We start from the raw sequence: 17,690 nt of genomic DNA, 5'->3' as shown, positions 1-17,690 counted from the left end.
CGAACGCAAAGGTCATCAAGCTAGATTCGAGACACTCTATCGCAATGACATTTCTACTCCATTCGAATGCCGCATGCGATAAATGGTGAAATCCTAATTAACACGCGTTCGTACGCGACTTACTCTTGTTCAAACGTTGCCTCTTTGGACAATATTTTTCTTAAACCGACTTAATTACACCTCAAACCTTTATTTTTTCCAAGGCCTATGTAACGATCATAAGGCATGATTTTCAATAGACCCTAAAGCCATTATTTTGTTCTTGTAGAAAGCTTTTTGGTTCTTACACCTTTGTTCTCTAACCTCTCTCTTAGACTTCATTAAACCACACAAATCAAACCTTTAGCCATTGAAGTTTCGGGTTGCAGAGAAAGCTTGATAGAAGAATGGCCAAACTTCTAAAGCTATTGCGATAAAAAGACAAATGGGTCATTTATTGCTGTACGCATAAGGTTTCACTATAAATGCTTCTTAAGTAAATACTATATGTAATTTGGTTTTTCTATAGTGGATAATTTTTTTTGGAATCAGCTGCACTCGGGAGTAATTTTACTTTTAAAGAGTATGCAGGTTTAACATAAGAGAATCAAGCACTCATTCAGGCATATTACCAAGCGTGCTGATGCTTTAGCTAAGAAGGGATGCAACCTAGCTGAGGAATATTTCATGGTCTACTCTTCCCCACCAAAACTTTGTTATTCCTCTTGTTTCCTTTGATGTTTTGCATGTATCTGTTTCTTAATTCTGTCGCTGTCTAGTTGGTTTTTAAAATGTAGCATTTCTAGCATTTATCATTTGCCACATTATATATAGAAGGAAATAATATAGCATTTGCAGTTAGAGAATGAAGGTGGTCAAACAAAATAAGTTTGTTTTGCATTATTACTAAGCCACAAAAGGCTTTATTACAATTTTGCTTGTCCCAGAATTGGGAAAGAGCTAGAACCTAGAAAAACCTAAATCCATGCATTAATGCAGGAAGACATCATAATGAGAGACAGAAAGCTGTTTTTCGTTCATTTCTTGTCACCCATTCCAAGTGTGTTCTTCACAGTGCCCACAGCGCCCTGAGCCATGCTCATCACCTGTTCTCCTGTCTGTAACAAGACAAATATTGCACTGTGATTTGTGAAGCTCCAAACTAAAAGACATACACAATGAAAGATAGACAAATACCCATCACATTAGCATCGATCTAAAGGGAGAAAAACAGACAACCTGCTGGATGAAACCGGTACTCTGTTCCTTCCCTTGTTGGGCAGACTTGCCAGCTGATTGAGCTGCATCAGACGTCGTGTTTTTAGCTGATTGAGCCGCATCACACGTCTTGTTTTTAGCTGCTTGAGCTGCATCAGCGGTCTTGTTTTGAGCTGCACCGGCTGCATCCTTTGTGGACTGCAACAACTCCTCACCCTTGCCCTGTACTCACCAACAACTAAAGAGTCAATACTTAGCAAACACGGTGATTACCATGCATCCTCATTGAAAAATCTTAATTTCCTACCTGGACTTGGGATTGCGTGTTAGACATATTTGCTCAGAAAAGTAATACAATAATACCCGAACTAAAAATATTAAACAAGTTTATCTCTAGATCTCAATGTTATTCTACGCTGTTTGTTTAGAGTGTTGTTTGTTTGGAGTATTTATAGCACCCTAGGGGTCCTTGGAGGAGTGACACGTGTCAGTCATCCATACTGCTATCACACGTGTCGGTTGATCGAAGGTACAGAGCGTGTATGTCGGCCTTTGAAATGGGCATTGGGTGACTGAATTTTCGGCTTCACGAGAACTAAGTACACACGTGTCCACGATCTACGGTAAACTTGTGTTGTGATATAGGCCACAGAAAGCCTGGTGTCTACTATCCACACCTTGTGAGGATTGCATCTCAAAGGGAGCTTTTGAAAAGATCTTTTTGTCTGGTCTAAATGGATACACGATTCTTAGCACCGAATGAGACGCGGCAAGTTTTATACTGTGATTTACTTTTGTTGACCATTTTAATATAAAACTCATGGGCTGCTCGAGGCTGTCGATTAAAGTCTCTAATTGAATAAAGCTTTCAATTAATAATTATATAATAAATATTTTTTTTAAAAAAAAATTAATACTCAAAAAAACATTTTAAAACTCTAATATGGTAAAAAGTTAAGGCACCCACTTAATAATTGTACAATAAAGGTTATTTTTAAAACAAATTTTTTAAGACTCTAATATAGTAAAAATTTAATAAATAGTTTCTAATTAAGGTCTTTAATTATAGTAAAAGTAATTACAAATTGAAAGTCTCAAAAAAATTCATAAATTCTTGAAAAGTCCTTATTTACTCTTTTTAAAAGTCTCATTTGTACATTCAAGAAATTAGTCTAACGTGCATAATTTTTTCTCCAACATTTATTTAAATTGAATGTTTAAAAAAATATGAAAAAGTTTTCAAAATGCATAAATTGTCATTGTTTACATTGTGTATGATAGATAGAATCACACCCTCATTGAGTTTTTTCAATATCCCAACAATTTTTTCCGCATTATATTTTATTACAAATCAGTTGTTATATAACTTATTTTTAATTTTCTTTTATTTTTCTTTAAATCTTATTATTTTATGTCTTTGAATAAAGTGATAAGCCATTTTATATCTAATAAGTTATGAAAAAAATTAAAAAAAAAAATGAAAAGTTTTAAAATACATTTTAGAAATACAAAATAAGTGCTATGATTGACATATTAAATAAAAATAATAATTTTAATTTTTAAATATAAAAAATTACCTCACCGCTTTATGCCTTAAAATTTATCGAGCCGACCCTTATCCCTTAGCACTAAACTTCTCGAAGCGTCTTTCAACCAGAAAAATCTGAATAGGAGAACTTGGAAAGGGACAAATACATCTTTACCGACAAGCCCCCTCAAATTTGAGATAAGATTCCAGGGGTACTGAAGATATTTTTCACAATAGAAGAACCGTAGAAGACTGTAGAAAGATCCCGAGACACTGCATGTAGTCATCATCAATAAATTTGTAGCTATCACTTATCAGGGCTGAGTAAGATGTTTCGTCGTTACTCCCCACCATTAGATTTATAGATATCACCAGCACTATCTGTGCATAAGTTAAAGTATGATGAAGATAATTGATTTCATGATAAATATCTATTCAGAGATATCGAAAAATCTTTGAAATAGCACAACTCCAGAAAACAAATGATTTACGTTAAAGGGAAGAGAGTAATCATATAATTTGACATCACTGAGTCAAAAATATGTACACAAACGGGCATACAGAGAGGGAGCTAGAGACAGATTATAAGAACGTATATGAATAATATGATAATACAATTATAACTATAAATATGTTATGTATAATCCTGTCAAGACCAAATAAGGAGACTTTAGATTTATGTAGGTTTTATTGATTATTTAGGTATGTATTTTACAATTCAATAATGAGTTTCACTTAAAGTCGGTCAAAATAAAGTTGGAATTATTTTATAATTCAAAAACGAGCTTAGCCCAAAGACAATCTAATTAGAGTTAAGGTTTATTTTATAGTGTATTTAAAGACTCTTTGTACTCCTATAGAGACAGAATATGATTTAAGAAAAAATAATATTTATTTCATGGAAGCGTGATTCCTCTTCATTTTTTGTGGTGAGAGTCTACCAAGAGCAGTGAAACTCTAGTCCTTCATAAACCTAAAGACCGAATATTTTTTTCTTACCTTATTCTGCATCACACGGCATATAAAAAATAGCTACAGAAAAAAGAACATGGCAGAGAGACCATTATTTGCCACGATGTGAGCTTGTTCCCCAAGTCCCCAAAGCCTAACCTAAATTCTTAGTGCATAAGGGTAACAGCAGCTTCCTGCACCAATGACTGCCTAACATGCAAAAAATCCTCGGCTTCCTGCTCCACCTGCTCCCAACACTAGTGAGCTCCCCTTCCTTCCTTCATCTTCTTGACAAATGCAACAAAACGTCCCCAGTTATCCGCCTGGAATAACTGCGGGTTCATACGCAAGTACGTGAATGCACACATCCCTCTGTTGTCCTTATTACCATCTATATTCAACGACGATGCTCGTAAGATCTGCTCATACGCATATTCATCATATCGAGGCAATGCATTTTCCCCAGCAAGTGGGACTTGTGCTTTCAGGGTAGCCAACGCCACTTGTCTGACAAGCTTCTCTGGTGCACAACGAGCATCCTGTGGCTGCTCATGATCGCGCATCTCAATGCAAGTGAAATTGAATATAGCATTGTGGCGTGCCAACATCTGGGCAATAGGAAGGTACCCATCTCGTAAACGAGTGTTGTAGTACCCTGCTGTGAGCTCAGGGGCATGGGACCGAGTCCCATAGTGCCAGTGGATGCCAGCAATCTTGACCGAAATCTTAACACCTGTGTTCTCAAAGATCGACTTGGCTGAGGTAAGTATTCTTTCGCCATGGTCTATTAGCATCTGGGAGTACCAGCTAAGGAAGAATTCACCATAAGGGCTACTCCAACCCCCACCTTCTCTTCTGAAAAATCGGGTGTCTTCCGGCCAGTTGTTGTAGTGACCAGCATCTGTGGGGCCTGTGCTACCCCATCTTGGCTTACCGGAAGCTTCAGCAGCAGCTTTTAAGCTACCCAGCAAATACTGCATCATGTAATTAATATTAGAGAACAAGAAATCTTCATATTATTGGCTCTAAGAAAGAAAAGAGACTGTAAATACCTTGTCATAACACTGGAAGGCACCGATTCCTGGAAATTTCCATGTCCCATTCTGCTCTGGATATGAAGGGTATCGGAGCTCCCCTGCTGGACCCATCCCGACTTGGATTTCCTGGAAGGAACGAATTACAAACAACTTAACTGACCATTAGTTTAATGGCATATCAAAGGAAAATCTAATTGAATTAAACCTCACAATGAACATATCACAACCCAGAACTATCGCCTACCAAAATGAATTAAACTCAAAACAATTTATAGGGATGAGCAATTACCACGATGGTGTCACCAAGTGCGTGCTTGAAGTTGTCTCTGAAGGCAGACATGAAATCAGCATAATGCTGGACAGGTGTCCGGCCTTTAAGGACTGGGAGGGTATCACAGCCAAGTGATAGATACTCATAATTCCTCCTCCCCCATTGATCCGTGTACGCAAGGTCCGGATCTTTGTCAATCTCTTCCACAGCCCACTTGGGCAGAGGAATACTGTACACAAGGAAACTTACCATTCAGATCTATGTATAAACTTATAAACCATCACATAACAATATCAAGACATCAATTAATTCACCAAACATGTCCCTAATTTGTACTCACAACTCACAAGTGAGGCTGCAGCCAACATCGAAGAAGGAAGAGAGGTAACCTAGATCATCTAGGCTAGATGGTTCCAAATGTTTGATTATGGTGCTAACAAAGAGGTGGAAAGGAGAAGGTTGTGGCAAAATTTGGTGTGTCTTAAGCAGTAGACTGGGAAGGTTCCTTGGTTATTGGCAGGGGACTTTAATGTGGTGAAGAGTTTGCAAGAAAAATGGGGTTGTGATAAGCTTAGCAACTGTGAGATTGAGGTTGGGGAGTGTCTCAATCAAATTGAGGTTCTGGATTTGGCTTCTACTAGTTGTAATTTTACGTGGAATAATAAAAGGAAAGAGGGGAGTTTTGTTGCGCTAAGAAACTAGATAGAGTTCGAGTTAATGAATTTTGGCTGAGGAGAGGGGGAAGAAGAAGGGGGGGGGGGGGGGGGGGTGGTCCTCGGATCACTCTCCTGTGATTATATCTATAGGAAAGTTTCAAAGCTTGGGATTTGGACTGAAAACGATAGGTTTCTTTCTAGGGCGGTGTATAGGGGTTGTAGGTACTCCATTGTTCAGAAGTTGAAGGTAGTGAAGAAAGTCTTGAAAATTAAGAATAAGGAGGTTTATGGGGGTATTAAACAAAGGGTAATGCAAGCTAAGGAGAGGCTGGACGAAGCTCAAAGGATGGTGCTAAGTACTTTTAGGAAGGCTGCTGCTGTCCGGAAGGAGAATGAGTGCCACCATGAGTACTTGTCTATAAGCAAAGCTTATGAGGCTTTTCTTAAACAGAAATCCCGAAACCAATGGCTCAATTTGGGTGACCAAAACAATTCCTATTTTCATTGGATTGTTAAGGTTCAAAATTCTAAGAATGTGATTACTCATTTATGGGATGTACAAGGGAGAAGGGTAGAGGATGTAGAGCAGATCAGAAGTATTGCTGTGGATTATTATCAGAAGTTACTTGGGACTTCCAACCAGGTTTTTGATAATAGTAAAGCCGCGATAATTCAGTTTGATGAGTAAGAAACTCTCGGAGGATTGTATTAATGCAATGCAGAAGGATGTGACAGAAGATGAAATAAGAAGTACTATTTTTGCAATGAAGCTCCTGGACCCGATGGGTTTTCTGAGGGGTTTATAAGGCTGCTTGGTCGATTGTGGGAAATGAGGTTGTTTGTGCTATTTAATCCTTCTTTGCTACGGGTAAAGGGGGTTAATTCAACCATTCTTACTTTGGCACCTAAGAAGTTGCATCCAGCTACTATGAGTGCCTTTCGGCCAATATCATGCTGCAATGTTATCTACAAGCGCATCACCAAAATATTAGCTGATAGATTGCTTGTTGGCTTGGATGGGATTATCAGCCCTCATCAAATTCCCTTTATCCCCAATAGTTGCATAGCTGAGAATGTTCTTTTAGCTCAAGAGGTAGTTAAGAACTATCATAAGAGAGGCGGAAAACCAAGATGTACCATTAAGGTGGACCTAATGAATACCTACGAAAATAGAAATTTGTAAAAATTGGGGTATTGCTCTTGATGTTTTGCATTGATAGTTTGGGTTGTATAGTTGTTCCTGTTTTGACAGCTTTGGCTTAGATGCTATATTGCTATTGTTGAGCATCTGGTGGAATTTTTTGTATTGTACTTTTGTTGGTTGTATTATTGTTGTTTGGTTTAGGCAGCTCTTGTTTTTGTTGTTTGTTTTTGGTTGTAGTGTTGGCAATCTGGGTGTATTTTTGAGTTTTGGTGATCTAGCTTTAGTGCTAGAGTGTAGTGTAATCCTTGATTAGTGTTAATGAAAATTCATTCATAAAAAAGAAAATAAGAAAGCGGAAAAGGAAAAAGAGAAGAGGACGAAACGATACGCACGTGATGGAGTCGCCGACGTTTCCACCACATTGGTGAAAGGACATGACGGCCTGGACCTTGAGGCCGTGGCTCTTGGCCATCTCGATGAGCTCCGTGTAGCCGCCCCAGTTGTACGTGCCCGGCGCGTCCCTCTCCACCAACCCCCACCACACGTCCATCATCACCCCCTCCACCCCTGCGCTCTTCAGCTGCTGCAAGCTCTTGTTCATCTCCTTCCGGTTCACCGTGTTGTTCATCGCCACGCTGTCCAGAGGCATCATCACGTAAACCGGCACCCCCTTCCCCTTATCCTGGGCAACCCCCTTCCTGTACACCCTCCCCGTCGCTGGCGCTTCCACCTCCGTCGCCAATGCTCGGCCCGCCATCGATTGATCCGGCCAGTCTTTTTTTTTCTGCTATTTCTTTTAATTTTTTTTTTTTTTTGGCTCTTGAGAATCAATCGCCTTCTTCTTTTACAAACTTTTTCCTCGTGGATTTCTCTTTCAAAAGAATTGTTCCTTTAAGTACATCTGTCCATATGAAGATATTTTTTTTTTTTTGAGGTACATATGTCAAAGTTTAATAGAATAGAATGTGGTAGAAGATTGAAAGAAAAATTTGTCCATAATTATTTGCACCAATGATGTGTCATTTGATGTCAACAACGTAATTTATTACATATCGAACAGACTCAAGAGGGAAAATTCAAAACAAATCGGAATTCATTCTTGATTGAATTTTCAAGAATCAATTGACAATACCAAACTTACATGAAACAAAATAAACCTTAATCAAATAAAATCGAATGGATAACTTTAATAGTCTATCAAGAGTAAAGCTACAAGACATTCTTTTTATCTATTTTTAAAATAAAAAAAGTACACATAATTCTCTCAAATTATTACATTATTGTCAATGTACTTCCAAAACTACCATTTGTGTCAATCTCCCCCTTTAAACTACCAAAAAATGTCAATGTCCCCCTAATAACAAAAATGCCTTCATAAAATTATTAAAAAAAAATAAAAACTAAAAAAAATTATTAAAAAATATAAAATAACAAAAATTTATTCCAAAAATAAAAATTAAAACTGTTTTTTATTTTTTTTAAAAAAAAAATAATAATAATTTTCATTTTTTTTTCTTTTAAAAAAAATTTCTTTTTCGTTTTTTTAATTTAATAAAAACAGGTTTTTTTCTCATTTGTTTTATTTTAAAAAGATAAATTTCAGTTTTTTTTCTTTTAAAAAAAATTTTCTTTTTCATTTTTTAATTTAATAAAAACTGGTTTTTTTTCATTTGTTTTATTTTTTAAAAAAATAAATAAATTTCAGTTATTTTTTGTTTTTTCCTTTTTTTTTTGTTTTTTTTTCTTTAAAAAAAATTGTTCTTTTTAGTTTTTTTAATTTAATAAAAACTGGTTTTTCTTTTTTCTTTTTTTCATTTGTTTTATTTTTTATTTTAAAAAAAAAAATCAGTTATTTTTTGTTTACTTTTTAAAAAAAAAAATTAAAAAAATTTGTTCTTTTTTTAAAAATAAAATTTTCGTTTTTTATTTAATTTTTTAAAAATATTTCTTTTTAAGTTTTTTATTTTTTATTTTTTATTTTTTAAGTTTTTTAGTTTCAGTATTAATTTTTTGAATTTATGAGGACATTATTGTCTTATTCAAAAAAAAAATTAGGGTCTTTTTTATCTTTTTGTTGATCTTAGGGGGGATATTAACATTTTTTTGTAGTTTAGGGGGAACATTGAAACAATTGGTAATTTAAGGGGTACATTAACAATTAAGTGATAATTTGAGGGGATTATGTGTACTTTTTTCTTTTAAAATTAATTAGCCTTTTAAAATTACTATCATATCAAAATTTAATAATAATTTATCATAAATCTAATTAAAATTTTAAAAAACACATGCATTTTGAGATAAAAAAGAACATGAGTTTTCTCTAACATTACTCAAAACGAAAACATCTTAAATTCTATTACCTCAAAAAGATTTCAATTTAGCGATGGTCGCTCCCATTATTGTGTTTTTTTTTTAAAAAGCCCATTGCATTATTGTTGAATTTGCTAACTTACTGTCAACAGAAAAAAAAGACGGGCGTCTTCTCTCGCTCTCAACTTCCTCTCCAAGTTGCTGCCATGGGAAGAGGGATGCATTTCTCTGTCTCTCTCCTCCTTCCTCTCCCTTTCTACTCTCCTCTTCCTTCTTTTTAGAGCTTTTCGACTCTTTTAAGGCCTTATCCGCCTCTTTTGAAGCTTTATTAACCTTTTTTGAGACTATATCCCTAAAATCACACTCATCCTATCCACTACTGTCATACTGCCTTCTCCGATCTACCATACCGTTCATCTCCTCCATTGTTTCGCTTTGTCTCCGCTGCCCTTGATACTGACTTATTTTTTAAGATATGATTTTTCTAAACTAGATCTGTCATCCTATGTTAATTCAGTCCACCCTCACACATCTACCTGGCCCTCACGCACCCCTGCCTAACCCTCACGTCCCCAACACCTCCTCTGTTGATGCTGTTGATTTATGAGTTTGGTGTTTTATTTCTGCTTTTTTCTATGTATTGAAGTTGTTTTCTCATATATATCCATATCGAAGCTTCTCACTATCTCATTCTGATTAGGCTTCAGACTCGCCGTCCTTGAAGGAGATCCCGCTTTCGTTGTGTTCCCGCATCCTTCCTTGGTGGCAACCTCATGGAGTTTGTTAGGGTTCTCTTACTCTTACTCCTGATTGTTATATCTATCACATTACACCGCATATTTCTCTAGTTGCATTCTTGACTTTCACCTAACTGTCTATCTGTTGAATTGCTTGTATTTATTTTCATTCTTTTTTTTGTTTTTTCTTTTTCTTCTTGTAGTTGTTTCACTTTAAAAAAAATGTCACAGAAAAGCATCATCATTATTCATTACCGCTTTGCCGACTAAGAAAAAAATGCAATTTGATGTTGAAATATGAAGATGTTAAAATCTAGGGCCCGCAGCTTGAGATATGTTGGCACACGGAGAGACTATAATGGATGAGTAAGACTAGGAGCCGTACCTTTTTTGTGTTCTTTTAAAATTGATGCAATGATTATATTTGTAATAGATAATTGTCAAATTTTGATTTAATTTTAAAAAGACAAAAAAGATAAAAATCTTCATTCTATCGTTACTCATAATAGAGTACTTGCGTATTGGGTTTAAAAAGAGTAGCTTTAGAAGTGGCTAGTAATGGAGGTGTGCAAAAATTTCCTCAAGCCAGACGGAAATTGTCCCTCGAGTACAACGGCAAAATTTCCTCAAGCCAGATGGAAATTGTCCCTCGAGTACAAAGGCAGAAGAAGTCAAGCAGAAGAGAGCTTGACTTCTAGATGCGTCTTTCAACCAAAAAATAATAGAACTTGGAACAGCACAAATATATCCTCAACAACAAGCCCCCACAAAATTGATAGAAGACTCCAGGGGGGACCATGAAACAATTATGATTCTTTGTACACTCTTTATCCAACAATAGAAGAACCGAGAAGAGTGTAGAAACGTCCTGAGACACTCGAAGTAGTCATCATCAATAAATTTTGGCTTTCATTGCCCACGCCATGGCCAAAGGGCTGAGTAACATGTTTCATCCAGATTCCAGAAAACAATACGACGGCTTTCTCCAAGAGGGGGGGAGGTAGAGAGAGACAAACGTATTTTTCCATTCCTACCCACCACTAGAGATATCCCTAGCTCTATCTGTGCATATGTATGTATTTTCGGAATATTCACTTCTACATTTTACATAGTACAATTTCACAAAACAAATGCTTAACATTAAACGAACAATGTCCACACATTGGTCGCGCTAGCATGCATACACATACAGAGAGGGAGAGAGAGATTATAACAACGTATATGATAATACATTTTATAAGTATAAATATGCTTATTATGTTTTGTATTATCCTGACGAGAGGAAAGAAAGAGGATTTGGGTATTGAAACAATTAACCAACCCTATAATCCCCGCATTACAAGACAACATTATACATTTCCATAGCCGCGGCATATAAAAATAAGAGCTATAGAAAAACGAACATGGCGTAGACCATTATTTGAATATTTGCCACACAATATGAACTTTTTCCCAAGTCACCAAAGCCTAATCTAAATTCTTAGTGCACAAGGGCAACAGCAGCTTCCTGCACCAAAGGCCGGGTAACATGCACAAAATGCTCGGTTTCCCGCTCCACCTGCTCCCTACACTTGTGAGCATCCTTTCCTTCCTTCATCTTCTTCACAAATCCCACAAAACGTCCCCAGTTATCCGCCTGGAATAACTGCGGGTTCATCCGCAAGTATGTGAATGCACACATCTCTCTGTTGTCTGGATTCCCATCAATATTCAACGACGATGCTTGTAAGATCTGCTCGTGCGCAAATCCGTCATATCGAGGCAATGCATTTTCCCCAGCAAGTGGGACTTGTGCTTTCTGGGTAGCCAACGCCACTTGTTTGACAAGCTTCTCTGGTGCACAAAGGGCATCCTGTGGCTGCTCGTGATCGCGCATCTCAATGCAAGTGAAATTGAATACAGCATCGTGGCGTGCCAACATCTGGGCAATAGGAAGGTACCCATCTCGTAAACGAGTGTTGTAGTACCCTGCTGTGAGCTCAGGGGCATGGGACCGAGTCCCATAGTGCCAGTGGATGCCAGCAACCTTGACCGAAATCTTAACACCTGTGTTCTCAAAGATCGACTTGGCTGAGGTAAGTATTCTTTCGCCATGCTCTATCAGCATCTGGGAGTACCAGCCAAGGAAGAATTCACCATAAGCGCTTTTCCAACCACCTTCTTTTCTGAAAAATGGGGTGTCTTCCGGCCAGTTGTTGTAGTGGCCAGCATCTGTGGGGCCTGTGCTACCCCATTCTGACTTACCGGAAGATTCAGCAGCAGCTTTTAAGCTACTCAGCATATACTGCATCATGTAATTAATATTAGAGAAGAACTAGAAATCTTCACATTATTATTGGCGCGAAGAAAGAAAAGAGACCGTAAATACCTTGTCGTAACACTGGAAGGCACCGATTCCTGGAAATTTCCATGTCCCATTCTGCTCTGGATATGAAGGGTATCGGAGCTCCCCTGCTGGACCCATCCCGACTTGGATTTCCTGGAAGGAACGAATTACAAACAATTTAGTAGAATACTTAGTTTCAAAGCATATCAAAGGAAGTTCTAATTCAATTAAACCTCACAGGAGCAATGAACATATCACAACCCAGAACCATCGCCCGACAAAACGAATTAAACTCAAAACAATTTATAGGGATGAACAATTACCACGATGGTGTCACCAAGTGCGTGCTTGAAGTTGTCTCTGAAGGCACGCATGAAATCGGCATAACACTGGACAGGTGTCCGGCCCTTAAGGACTGGGAGGGTATCACAGCCAAGTGATAGATATTCATGATTCCTCCTCCCCCATTGATCTGTGTACGCAAGGTCCGGATCTTTGTCGATCTCTTCAGCAGCCCACTTGGGCAAAGGAATACTGTGCACAAGGAAACAAACCATTCAGATCAATTAATTCACCTAACATGTCCTTAATTCGTACACACAAGTGAGGATGCAACCAACATCGTAGAAGGAAGAGAGGTAACCTAAGTAATGTAATATCACCACTATAAACAGTAATTGTCAGTCCAAGATGCAATCCTACAGAAGGGAACCTCTACAACCAAAAAAGAAATGTAAAAACCCATCAGATTTCATGTGGGGTTTTCATTTCTCAGTACTTTGAAGCAACATGCACGTAGGAAATTTCTAGAGTTCCGATAATTTGATCCTATTCCAATTTCCCCATTGCTGTTGTCCTCTACGAAAGCCAACCAGATCAAGTAAAAGCATGAAAACACCCAACAATAAAAAGCGAATCTACTTTTCGCATAAACCTCTCGTCAGGTGTACACCATCCACGTGTACACCTACAGGGAGCGTGCAGGTGTACCCCAGTCCCCAGGCGCCCCACACAAAAACCGAGTAAAATAAAAATGTTAGACCGAAAATAGGAGAGAGAAAAAAAGGAAAGAAAGAGAAGGACGGAACGATACGCACGTGACGGAGTCGCCGACGTTTCCGCCACATTGGTGAAAGGACATGACGGCCTGGACCTTGAGGCCGTGCCTCTTGGCCATCTCGATGAGCTCGGTGTAGCCGCCCCAGTTGTACGTGCCCGGCGCGTCCCTCTCCACCAACCCCCACCACACGTCCATCATCACCCCCTCCACCCCTGCGCTCTTCAGTGCCTGCAAGCTCACGTTCATCGCCTTCCTCCGGTTCACAGTGTTGTTCATCGTCACGCTGTCCAGAGGCATCATCACGTAAACCGGTACCCCCTTCCCCTTATCCTGGGCAACCCCCTCCCTGTACTCCCTCTCCGTCGCCGGCTCTTCCACCTCCGTCGCGAATGCTTGGCACGCCATCGATAGATCCAGCCGGGTCGCCCCAAGCACCGGCGACCGGCAAGGGCTCACCGGCGGCGATAATCCCTCGACGATATCTGGCTTCTGGACGCTGCACCTGAGTGCCGACGCCGGAGACTTCCACGCCGACGACGCGCTCACTTTCGCTATTGACTCGCCGGATGTGGTCACGTTCTCTACCGGAATCGATGTTCCTGCACGGGTTCCGATCTGGTGCGTCATGCTCAACGCCATTCGTGTAACAGAAAATGAAAAAAGAAAGCGCGAGAACGTGAAAGGAAGTGTGGGAAAGTTATCTGTTTTTGCTGTTTGAAATAATTGGATGTTTGATTTCTGCTTTGTAGTTGGAGCTTTTGGATTTTGAATGTGCGAGAGTAAAGGTCGGAGGAGGTCTAGGATTTATAGGCTCAGATCGGATAAGATTAAAATAATCTTTTTACAACCGTCACTCTTGCGCCACGTGTTGTTCGGCAACGTGGCGGAGAGAGGGCGGTTTAGAAGGCGACGGCTACGATAACTCGTTTCACGTGAGGATGGACGGTAAAGATGTTCATTGCGCGTGAAGCTTCCAGCGAAGAGTTAGAGGTTGGAAGCTGGCGACACGTGTGAGAAAGGGACTGATCACGTGTCCGGCACTTTCGGCTCAAGACACGTAGGGGTTTTTGTCTCTTTATTTTCTACGGCTGCTTTGACGTCCACGAAAGGTCTGGATGTCAGGACAAGGATGGAAGGGTGAGATTTGACACGTGGCGGGAGTGGGTGGAGTGGGCTCGTGATTAGTGCCACAGTCAGTCTTAGCAGGTTCATGTCGATATGATTTTTATGATGATTGGCATTCTTGATTGATGAACCGCTGGATCACTACAAACTGATTTTTTTTGTTTTTTTAAAAGTAAGATAACTATTACTTATTTGGCAAAAGTTTTGCCACCATCTTCGCTCTTTTTTTAAAAAAAAAAATAACAAAAAACTCCAAATTTTTTTTTTTTTTTTTAATATCACATCAAATTTTATTACTATTATTCAAACAAAAATATTCATTATAAAACATTTTTTTTATTCAAATTATTTATATTTTATATCACATCAATCACTTTTTATTATTATTTAAAAACAAAACCCACATAAAATTTTAGGAGTGTGATCTCAACGGTCCAAAAATAGACAATAAACTAAGTCTAAAATTAAAACGAGAAATGGATATAAACATAGTTCATCCCTTAATTTCTTGATAAAAAAGATGAGGAGAGGGTTACCTTGAAGGTAGTTTGTGGTTTTGTTTGAAGATTTAGTAAGTGTGTAAACCCAGCCGATTCTTGGTTATTGGCTAAAACCAATAACCAGTTCCGAGGTCCTCGATTATTAAAAATTACTAATTGGCTCTTGTAATTAGTTAGCCGATTAACTGGCGGTTATCTAGTTACCCACGGTGGTACCTGTTATCTAGAACAGGTATTGAAAGCCTTGAAAAACTGCTGCCCCTTTCGCTAAAAGCTTGAAACCCACTCTCCTTTCCACTCTTTAGAAGATGCATCCCATTATACAAGCATTGAAATAATCAATCTTTGAGAAGAATTCAAGAAGCCTAATCTGATCGATACTGGATTTTGGCGGAAAGGAAAAGAAAGTGAAGAAAGAGAGAACCAAACTTGGCGTTGATGGCATAGCAGGCTGAGGTAGAGGCTGGGTTCAATGGCGCCAACGAAGGGAACCAGCGGAGCTGTTACTGCAGAAAGGCTGGTTGGTTATGTCTGAGCAAGGGATAGCAGCCGAGAGATTAGGGTTGTGAAAAGAAGATAACAAAGGAAATGAAATAATGAAGCGATGAAAGGCTAAAAGCTTGCAGCGGATGGAAGAATCCAAAAATGCATGTGGCGATAGCAAGGTAGTTGGGTGGGATCTCAATGACCACGTGGCTGATGGAGATAAGTTGGAGAGATAATGACTTACAGCTGTTTAGTGTTAACAGTTGTTGTTCACTAAAGTTTAAACTGTCTAAACAGAGTCCAAACGATGCGTTTTAGATGCAATATGAGTATATCACGCAACGCATGACATTCACTAGATTTGCTAGGTGTTCATGATGTGCGTTTCGAACAGAACTTTCTGGATTGTGGTCATATGCGCAATTTCAACACTCGTAACAAAAGTTGTGTCCATTTTACCAGGCATGCACTACATAATGTTATAGGGGCAGTTAGAATGACCCGAGTTGCGTTCAAACGAGGAGTGAACAAAGTCATGTAATGAGCTATAAAAAGTTTTAGGGTTTGCGGCTCATTTGTGCCACCCCACTCCTCAAAAATTGGGAATAAATGGATAAAAGAGAGAGAAAAAAAGAGCAAGAGAGTGAAGGAAATGTTAGAGCTTTAGTGTTCTTGGAGCAATGAGGTGTAGATCGAATTTCAGTAAGATCTTAACACTTTTATCTTTAGTTTATTAGAGTTTTATACTCCGTTTGTTTCAACGTAAAATGGTTTCCGTCGTAAAATATTTTCAACGAATTTTCAAGAAAAATGATTTATCCGAAAATATTTTATGGCGTTTGGCTCGCATGAAAAAATCACCAATAGCAAAAAACTGAATCCGATAACCGTTGCTAGAATCCAGCAACGTCCGATCATCATCACTGGAATTTGGCGAGCCAGATTCCGGCTAAATTCGCCGGAATCTGGCCTAATATGACCAGATTCTTGCTGTACTGGCTGGAATCTTGCCAGATTGGCAATCTGGCCTAATATGGCCGGACTCCGGATTTACTAGCCGAAATTCGGCTAGATCCGAAGTTTGGCTAGATTGGCCAGATCCGGTCGGAATCCGGCAACGGCGACTGGACGTCGCCGAATTCCGGCACCAACCAGTTGCCGGATTCCCGTGATGGTCAACTGCGTCGTTTAAAAGAGGGTCGACTGCGTCTGTCGTCGGGGGAAAATGATTTACATTTCTAAAAAGCGTAAATCATTTTTCGAAATGTAAATCATTTTCTGAAATTAACTAAGCATTTTTTGTCAAACAGAAATTATTTTCTGGTTTACTATTATTTTCACCCCTACCAAATATTAAAAAATACCGAAAACATTTTTTAGAAACCATTTTATACCGAAACAAATGGAGTATTAAAGTAATTTTGTGTGCGTGGAATTGATTTTCGTGATTTTGTTGAAAGGATGGAAGAAAAAGCCACCACCACGAAAAAGGCTCAAGCTTTCTTTGTAAATCTTCAGACTTTGGGTGAGTAAGATGTGAAATTGACAATGCTAATGGAATTATTTTTGCTTTTTTAAAGGTTAAGTACTACTTTTGATTTCTTTGGAGTTTTCTTAGTTTAGGGAACAACAAAAAAATCTAATTTAAATGATGTTTTAAGAATTTTCCCTACATGTAATAAATGAAATAAAATTTAAAAAAATTGTTAATAGTGCTCTCACTCATCTTCGAATCATATTATCCCTTATGATTGTGGTATTAAGCTCATGATTAGCTCTAAGCTTTCAATACAACTGACTTATTGGACAGCAAAATCCAAAAGACACATGAGACTGAAAATGGAGACTAAAAAATGCCAATTTAGTTAGGGGCGAAACTAGCTTTTACAATTTTGAGGACTAAATTGAAAAAAATAAATAAATAAATAGAAGTAAATTTTTATTTTTTGAAAAACCTTATGGCTTGAGAGGCTAGACTTGGTAGTAGCTCTGCCACTCAATATAGTGACACTTTTCCCCTTTCTAAAATCGAAGCCAAGAAAATTGTTTGAAAAAAAGGGTGACAACGGAAAAGCCAACCCTTCAGAAAAGTAACTACTTCAAAAATGAGTTTACCATTTATTTTGCTGAACCAGCTTCTTCGATGCTCAAAATAAATAAATAAAAAAACTCTTCTTCTTCCGCACAACATAAACTCTTTCAACTTTCAAGTTGCTTTAGAGTCTTGTCTACGTATTTGCTGAACCAGGTTTATGAGATTGTGGTTGGTCGTTGAATAATGGAGTCGCTCGTCTACGCTCCGACCCAGCAAGTAATGGAAAATACATGCGCGCAGTAACACGTCCAAATTGTGAACGATTGT

The 17,690-nt window shown here is 38.3% G+C and overlaps 3 protein-coding genes and 1 long non-coding RNA gene across 4 annotated transcripts; 1 reads left to right on the top strand and 3 right to left on the bottom strand.

Annotated features, from left to right (window-relative positions):
- Positions 1 to 856: 856 nt before the first annotated feature.
- LOC133872990 (late embryogenesis abundant protein 2) lies at positions 857 to 1,658 on the bottom strand. Its single transcript, XM_062310690.1, has 3 exons — positions 1,505 to 1,658; positions 1,219 to 1,419; positions 857 to 1,097 (listed from the first exon to the last, which is right to left on the bottom strand). The coding sequence occupies exons 1-3, from the start codon at positions 1,529 to 1,531 to the stop codon at positions 1,017 to 1,019; spliced, it is 309 nt and encodes a 102-aa protein (XP_062166674.1). The 5' UTR covers positions 1,532 to 1,658; the 3' UTR covers positions 857 to 1,016.
- A 1,937-nt stretch (positions 1,659 to 3,595) lies between these two features.
- LOC133872980 (beta-amylase 1, chloroplastic-like) lies at positions 3,596 to 7,618 on the bottom strand. Its single transcript, XM_062310679.1, has 4 exons — positions 7,177 to 7,618; positions 5,003 to 5,213; positions 4,729 to 4,839; positions 3,596 to 4,650 (listed from the first exon to the last, which is right to left on the bottom strand). The coding sequence occupies exons 1-4, from the start codon at positions 7,539 to 7,541 to the stop codon at positions 3,934 to 3,936; spliced, it is 1,404 nt and encodes a 467-aa protein (XP_062166663.1). The 5' UTR covers positions 7,542 to 7,618; the 3' UTR covers positions 3,596 to 3,933.
- A 1,606-nt stretch (positions 7,619 to 9,224) lies between these two features.
- Positions 9,225 to 10,085, top strand: LOC133872972 (uncharacterized). The gene is made up of 2 exons (XR_009901094.1): positions 9,225 to 9,701; positions 9,795 to 10,085. It is a non-coding gene; the product is annotated as an uncharacterized LOC133872972 (long non-coding RNA).
- Positions 10,086 to 11,038: 953 nt separating this feature from the next.
- Positions 11,039 to 14,004, bottom strand: LOC133872962 (beta-amylase 1, chloroplastic-like). Its single transcript, XM_062310662.1, has 4 exons — positions 13,255 to 14,004; positions 12,481 to 12,691; positions 12,200 to 12,310; positions 11,039 to 12,115 (listed from the first exon to the last, which is right to left on the bottom strand). The coding sequence occupies exons 1-4, from the start codon at positions 13,854 to 13,856 to the stop codon at positions 11,312 to 11,314; spliced, it is 1,728 nt and encodes a 575-aa protein (XP_062166646.1). The 5' UTR covers positions 13,857 to 14,004; the 3' UTR covers positions 11,039 to 11,311.
- Between the last annotated feature and the right edge of the window lie 3,686 nt (positions 14,005 to 17,690).

This window comes from Alnus glutinosa, chromosome 1 (assembly GCF_958979055.1).
Source record: "Alnus glutinosa chromosome 1, dhAlnGlut1.1, whole genome shotgun sequence".
NCBI classification, from domain to species: Eukaryota; Viridiplantae; Streptophyta; class Magnoliopsida; order Fagales; family Betulaceae; genus Alnus; species Alnus glutinosa.
This window is presented reverse-complemented; position numbering and strand designations above follow the sequence as displayed.